The sequence below is a fragment of the Azolla caroliniana genome, unplaced genomic scaffold (genome assembly GCF_043228905.1).
Source record: "Azolla caroliniana isolate FFs.n. ecotype wild unplaced genomic scaffold, voAzoCaro1.0.p SCAF_20, whole genome shotgun sequence".
Classification (NCBI taxonomy): Eukaryota; Viridiplantae; Streptophyta; class Polypodiopsida; order Salviniales; family Salviniaceae; genus Azolla; species Azolla caroliniana.
The window spans coordinates 13,407,706-13,415,094 of NW_028230455.1; the positions used below are offsets into that span (position 1 = coordinate 13,407,706).

At 38.3% G+C, this 7,389-nt stretch overlaps 1 protein-coding gene across 3 annotated transcripts; it reads right to left on the reverse strand.

The window, feature by feature from the left end:
• Positions 1-1,820: 1,820 nt before the first annotated feature.
• LOC147851122 (ultraviolet-B receptor UVR8-like) lies at positions 1,821-5,603 on the reverse strand. 3 transcript variants are annotated; one of them, XM_087335666.1, is made up of 7 exons: positions 5,475-5,603; positions 5,085-5,217; positions 4,459-4,730; positions 3,932-4,281; positions 3,228-3,629; positions 2,735-3,101; positions 1,821-2,324 (listed from the first exon to the last, which is right to left on the reverse strand). In XM_087335666.1, exons 3-7 carry the CDS (start codon positions 4,690-4,692, stop codon positions 2,079-2,081), a joined length of 1,599 nt encoding a protein of 532 aa, XP_087191792.1. In that variant the 5' UTR covers positions 4,693-4,730; positions 5,085-5,217; positions 5,475-5,603; the 3' UTR covers positions 1,821-2,078. The 3 variants fall into 3 exon arrangements, with proteins under 3 accessions (XP_087191792.1, XP_087191793.1, XP_087191791.1); XM_087335667.1 differs by having other exon boundaries at positions 5,089-5,603; XM_087335665.1 differs by having other exon boundaries at positions 5,085-5,603.
• Between the last annotated feature and the right edge of the window lie 1,786 nt (positions 5,604-7,389).

Consider the following 7,389-nt stretch of genomic DNA (forward strand, 5'->3'; position numbering starts at 1 on the left):
AATCTTATGACATTCTTATTCAAAGGAGACTTATTGACAATAAGAGATCCACTAAAATGGAGGATAAAGTTTGCTCAAATTTGGAACAACTAGCTATCTTGACAATGCACTCACACTTAGCGAACAATGCCTACTTCATCTTGTATCATGAAAAGTTAAGAGCAACATTCAAAGAATTGGATCGATATAAAATTTTGAAGGAATTTCATTGGGTCGCATCTCACATCAATAATTGACAACTTCCTTCAACAATCAAAGGTTCCGCATGTGAACCTAGAGCTAGAGATTCAAATCATCATGATCGTTTGCATATTGTCCACTTTGTGTAACACCTTCATAAAGCTCAAAAGATATGTCGAAAGCTTCTCAACAAGGAGATTCATTGACAGTCAATGGCTATTGTATAAGATGTGGAATTAACATATAATATACATATTACAAACATTGCCCTCGAAAGGTCTATAGTGGAGTTGAAGTAAAGAGCGACGCATGAAAGAGAATACCCACATCCAAAGCTATTCATAGTTAAAGTACAATGGAATGTTATTCCTACCACCAAAAGGGTCACAACAAAGATTGTTGAACGCTATGAGTCTTAGAAGGAACATGATATGCAAGTGAGGTGATTCACAATCCCATCCTCAATTAGGATAGAGCAATTTAACATCCTCAATGGGTTGAAAATCCTTTACTTTAAAAAGGGATATAGTCTCATGGTGGACAAGAAAGGTATCATTCATGCACGTGGTTTTGTAGTTTCGAAAGCGTCATTTCACATGACACCAAATAAAGTGAAATCACAACATATGAGGCATATCAACTGAGGACAATGGATCTAGGAATTTGGCATTATTATGTGACAATTAGCATTGAATTTATAGCTTTGGAGTTATGGGATCGGATGTAGCTCATGTTGGAGCCTACCACTTCCTCAAATTGATTTATTTCTCTTCAATGGGCTTGATGGATGAAATAAATATGGAGTGTCCTTGAGGATGTCTTTGTTTTTCTCAAACATAGTCAAACATGGGAGGTTGAGGTAGAGATGCCTCCTACACCAACATGACTCTCCCTATTGATAGGCACAAAATAAGCCCTGGAACACCAAATAAGTCTATTGATTAGGCTATACAACATATAAAACTTGACAAGGATAATGCCTTTTCAAATGTTATCACTCTAAGCTATGGAATGGCCATTTGCAACTCAAGATGCCTTCAACTTCCCATTCATCTCTTTTTGCTCTTACTTTCACCCTCTTTATAAGGTTTCACAACTCTTTTCTCCCTCTAATGATGTGATTGATGAATGAGGAAGCTCCATGCCTTAATTGTTTGTTTATGTGCTCTCTCCACTCAATATTAACATGATTGGGTCAACATATTAACCTTTATGCTTCCTTTCCCCACCTTAGGCAACTAAGGAAGCTTCAAAATCATTGTTGCCCTCATAATCGATTTCTCCAATTCCATATATTACCAAATACATCACCACTCTACATCTTTAATTCGTTTTTCTTTGTTCTTGCTGGAAGACAAAATGTGAGCTCTAAATTCTTCAGTCTTGTAAAGTCTTATCCAACTTTTATGTCCTATTCATTGATTGTCACATACCAACAAATCCAATGTAGCAATACATAATTTAATGTTCTCCAACAATTCATTAAGCATAGGTTATTATCATTTTTTAAGTTTTTGTCATGAAAAAAAAGTTTTTTTTTGGCAATTGACTTCTTTTATTTTGAGATGCTGACATTTTAGACATGAAAAGAACATTTATAGCTTTTAATGAATACAAAAGATTTTACTTCTTTGAAAAAGTGACATTAACATGAAAGACTTGTATTTTGACATCAGGGGATATAATACATGATTGTTTACAAGAATGTGACAAAGCTAGCTAGGTATTTGACACATGTTTGAGTTTTGGGAATCCTATACAATTTCTATAGCCTTGAGAGAGTGTTTTGAGTAATAAAGTGTGTGTGGATGTGTGCAGATGCAATGAAGGACTAAATTAAGAGAGCCTTCTTCTTATAGTATTACTAATATATGCCATGTCATCTGAATTAACTTTCTCTAATTGACAATGTCCACATCCACTAGTTCTGGCATGCCCCTTTCACTTCCATTATCAAGGAGCTCTATTCCCAGTTGGCCTTTGTCACCGGCTCCAAATGCATAAATCTTACCCGAGTCCGTGAGAGCAAGGGTATGTGCATTGCACGTCTCCGTATTTGTTAAGCTTATGTGCACAACATGTGCTCCCTGCTCTTTCAAGGGTAGCACTAGCTTCGGAGACAACACGCTCTCGTGGCCATGGGACTAGACAACCGAGTCAAAAACTAATTACATATATGGATATGGATGGACACGTACATATGCAAATGGACAGACACATGAATAAATGTATGTGCATGGATATGCATACGGATGTGGATATACAGATGCATTTGTACATGTGTAGAGGATTCTTTTACAATACAAAATGCAATGCATATGGAGCGTATGCCTACTGGATTATTTTATGCGGGATGGATATGCATGTGCACATGCATATTAGATCATTTGGAAATAAATAAAAGCTGTCATATTAGCAGTCATAGCATGCGATTATGGGTACATTGATGCGTACATGCATAAATATGTATATATGTATGTATATGTATATATATATGTATGTATGCACATATGTATATATGTATGTATGTGTTTATGTATAAAGAGAGAGAGACCTTGAGATGACCCAAGCTTGCCTCTCCACATCCAAATGAATAGACATCTCCATTGTCTGCAACGACAAACGTAGTATAATCACCCGTTGCCACATGAACGGCTTTTACTCCTTGCAAAGCCGATACTACTTTAGGAGCTCCTTCACATTCCTCATTCCCATGCCCCAAGCACCCATAGCGGCCCCATCCCCAAGTACACACACGACCATCTTGGCTTACCACGGCAGCATGCCATGCCCCCGCAGCAACTGAGATTGGGTTGAATTTCATCTCCTGTAACCGTTCAATCATGCGCGGATATTTCTCATCTGTCCTCGATCCATGACCTAGCTTACCTCCGAGTCCACAACCCACTGAATACACTGACCTACAAACCCCCGTAGAGTTAATCAAGTTAGATTTAGTCAAGATAGTTAACCATCTGGCTAAGCAGGTTCCACATTACTTGCACAAAAGATCAAGAGTCAAAACATCTGTTGGTTTAGACTTTTACATGCCGCAAGGTTGATAAGCAAGTGCAAGCAAGTAGCAAAACCCTGCCGCAATCTGAACCACAGGAATATGCTCTAAAGGCCCCATCAATTGATATGGTTTCAAATCTTGGCTGTCAGTTCCATGCCCCAGCCTTGCATCAGATCCCCAACAAAGGGTAAAAACTCGTCCTTCTTTTGACAAGATGGCCGTGAAATAGTTCCCTATCGCTGTCTGAACAACAAAGATTCCTTCAAGAGATTCCACAAGGCAGGGTGTACTTATGTACTTTACACCGGCGCTCCCATGGTCCGATTCGCTGAAGGTGTTCTTCCCAAAAGCATATACTTTGCCCATATCAGTGACGAGCATTGTCCGGCCAATCCCAGCCGTGGCTTGAATGACACGAATCCCCTGCAATGATCTGTTGAAATCTCTATCAGATTGAGATTCAATCAAACAACACCATAGGCCTCGATGCTAATGACAATATCAAATAGGGTTAAGGGTGTTGGTAATCTCTATTAGACCTAGACGTATATCATACATATGATTCCATGCAAATTATAACGAAAAGTCATGATTCTATCTCAACCCATGCCGTAGGATTCAATGCAAAATTTACAGTCACAAAAATCCAATTAGATTTTGATGACCACACCATCAGGTACAATTCACTGCAATGCAAAAAACATTAATGATGACATAACAGAGCATTCAGCTAACCTTAAAACTCGAGGCCGCCATTCTTGGCCCAAAGAACCATGACCCAACTGACCAGTTGAATTTGAACCAAATGTAAACACTTTTCCTGATCCCGTTACGACAACACTATGCCCAGGACCAGCAATAGCTTGACACTTTTCTCTTCTAAAGCTACACTCCCCAGATTTCAAGTACTTCAATACAAGCTTCCACGATCCACCGCACCTTTGTTTCAAAATCTCTTTTTCCTCTATGTTCATTGGCTTGAAAATAGCTCTGCTTTGGCACATATCCAACGCCGCAAGTTCAGCCAATGAGAGTGTGGAGTCGGGGGGGAAATTTGCAGGGTTATTGAAGAATGAGCAAGTCCCCTGCACAGTACAGAAAAAGGAATCATATAACACCACACATAAAGGCCCATAAAACACAAAATTGTGCACAATGGAGTAAAAATATAAGTGTATCTAGAGAAATTCTTTTTCAATCTATTAGTGTCTTCTTCTTTTTGTCTGTTTTGTGTTTGTTTTACTTTTATTATTAAGACTTGCCTCTAATCGAGCTAGATCCTCAGGATTGAGATTGCATTCACTTAGAACATGAAGGACAATGGATGGATTCGCTGATAATGGAAACTCTCCTTGAACATAATCGTTATAACATATCCTCTTTCCCGAGACTAAGGCGGAGGAGGATGGTGATGAAGAGCATGGTTGTAAATGAACACTACTAGCACAATATGGAATCTTCCAGAGGGCATCTTCACTCGATGTGGTATCATCCATTCGGGAACTTATGACAAACCAATGCTGAACTATATAAGCTGTAAACACACAAACACCCATGATTAAGTTCATCTAAAGGTTAATACAAGCTATTGACGTGTGCTTACATAATATTTCTTCCTATGCTATATCTAAAGATCAATCCAAGTGGGGCCGTGTTGTTGTGCCATTAAGGTACTTATCCTCCCTAATCCAAGACATGACGAAGTCTCGGCAATAGGTATCATATAATTCTTCAACTACCCATTCATCTATTACTGCTATACCTAAAGATTAATACAACCCATTCATGATGTGCGAATTACATATAAAGATTCTACTAAGGCAAACACATGCTATTTTTTTCCTCTTAAATTCGTTTATTTCTTATCAAAGAAAGGATAAATCCTTACGGACAATAAGAGTCTTAAGTATCCCTTCTTAACAAATGCTCTTGATCTTGTATTTCCTCTTCCTGTCTTCCTTGCTCTCTCACTCTTTTCTCTCCCCTCTGCTCCTTGAAGAAGGGAACAAACAAACCCCAATCTGAAAAAAGAAAGAAATGTAATTCTGCAATCAGATAAAATATTTTAACATTTTTTTTACAGCATTACTTGATGCAAACGATGAGGATTTTCCCATATATTATGCAAAGAACGGAAGTGAAGTCAATGGATGATAAAAAAAACAAATACATAAAGCTCCCAGAAACAATACATGTACAAAAACAAAAACAGAACAAAACAGTTGGATATACACAGATGAAAAGACAGAGAACTGTAGAATGGATTTCATTTCTTTACTTCTAGATTACAAAGAGAGGGATTGAAACCCTTGAATCAAATAAAACAATGAGAGTAATATACAGTAGTTTTTGGGTGTAGTACACACAGATCAGAGAAGCAAAATGCTCTCTCTCTCAAGAAGGAGAAGGAGAAGGAGAAGGAGAAGGAAATGCTCTGTTCTCTTTTTTGGGGTGGGGGGGGTCAAAATGCTCTGTTTCTTTCTCTCTCTCTCTCTCTCTCTCTCTTTGTGCTTGCATTATTCACATGTGAAAAGATATTTGTCTCACACACCCCACACCCATCTACATACATACATACATATTTGCCTACATTCACAATACACAACAAAACAGTATGTACTCAATAGAAGCGAGAAAGAAAGAGAGCGAGCAAGAGACTTGCTAGCGATGGGCACGGTTTCGGCTCGAACCGAACCGTTAAGTGGTTTATTGGTTCAAAGATAAGTAAACCATTTGGTTTGTTTTCGAATATTATGATCCGGTTTGGTTTCAAATATTATGATCCGGTTTGGTTTCGGTTTGGTTTTGAATTTCATGGTTTAGTGGTTTATCGGTTTCAGTTCGGTTTGGTTTTGAATTTCACGGTTTAACGGTTTAACGGTTTGGTTTGGTTTTGATTTATGATAAACCAATTTGGTTTGGTTCGAATTTTTTCATAAACGGTTTGCTTTAAACGGTTCAGCTCTAAAAGGTTCGGTTTAAATGGCTTCATAAAAATTAAACAGTGTGGTTTGGTTTCGGTTTGGTTTTGAATTTCATGGTTTAGCAGTTTAGCGGTTTCAATTCGGTTCGGTTTTGAATTTCACGGTTTAACGGTTTCGGCTTATGTGGTTTGGTTTGAAGGTTTAAAAGTTTTGAAGGTTTATAGGTTTATCGGTTTGGTTTGGTTCTAAATTTTTCATAAACGGTTTGGTTTAAACTGTTCGGTTTAAATGGCTTCATAAAATTTAAACAGTGCGGTTTGGTTTGGTTCTAAATTTTTCATAAACGGTTTGGTTTAAACTGTTCGGTTTAAATGGCTTCATAAAATTAAAACTGTGTGGTTTGGTTTGGTTTCAAGACCAAGAAACCGAACCGCACCCATTGCTAAGACTTGCCTCGATAGATGTAGCTCAGTTGGTAAGGTTGCCATGTGGAGATTACAAGGTCATGGGTTCAAACCTCGCATTCCACAATGGCATCTAGTGATTTAAGAGATCTATGTACAAAATAATAGAAGAAAGGTTAGAAATTTGGGTCTTGAACCCAAGACAAAAGTGTTTGTTGGTTGTACCAATAGGGTAACCTAATTTTGCAATAAAAACTAGAAAAGGTGGGAGATAATTATGAATTACGATAAAAAGAAGAGAAAGGGTGGGAGAGACCACCTCTAGAATAGAAGAGTCTTTCCTCGCTCTTTTGACTTGTGGGCGTATCCATCACCCACATACAACATCCATTCTCTTAACAAGAGTGTTGAAACCATTGTTGTGCATGCGGTTCTTTGACTTCCACATCCTTGAATCGCTCTGTGCTTTGGCTCAACTCCATCGACTTGTCCTCTTTAAGATCTGGCCTCCAGCGAGAACAACTACTACTGTGTGTGTGTGTGTGTGTGCGTGCGTACAACATGCGAAACACTATGATGAGCTTCCACACAATGAAATCTCTAGCCTCCTTTGTCCTAGCCCAATTCCACCCCATGGAGAAGAAGGGACTCAAGCAAAATGGATTTTAGAGATGATGAAGACTCTTGCTTAGGCCTACCATATGCAAGAAGCAAGTTGATGTGTCGTAACATTTTCGGAAAAAGAGGGGCTTTGTTTGAACTCTCTCTCTCTCCTAGAAGAGACAAAACGTGTATGGATAGATGTTCGTCCATAGCTAATTCACAAGCAAGCGAATATTGCACTATCGAAAACATCTTGTTTCAA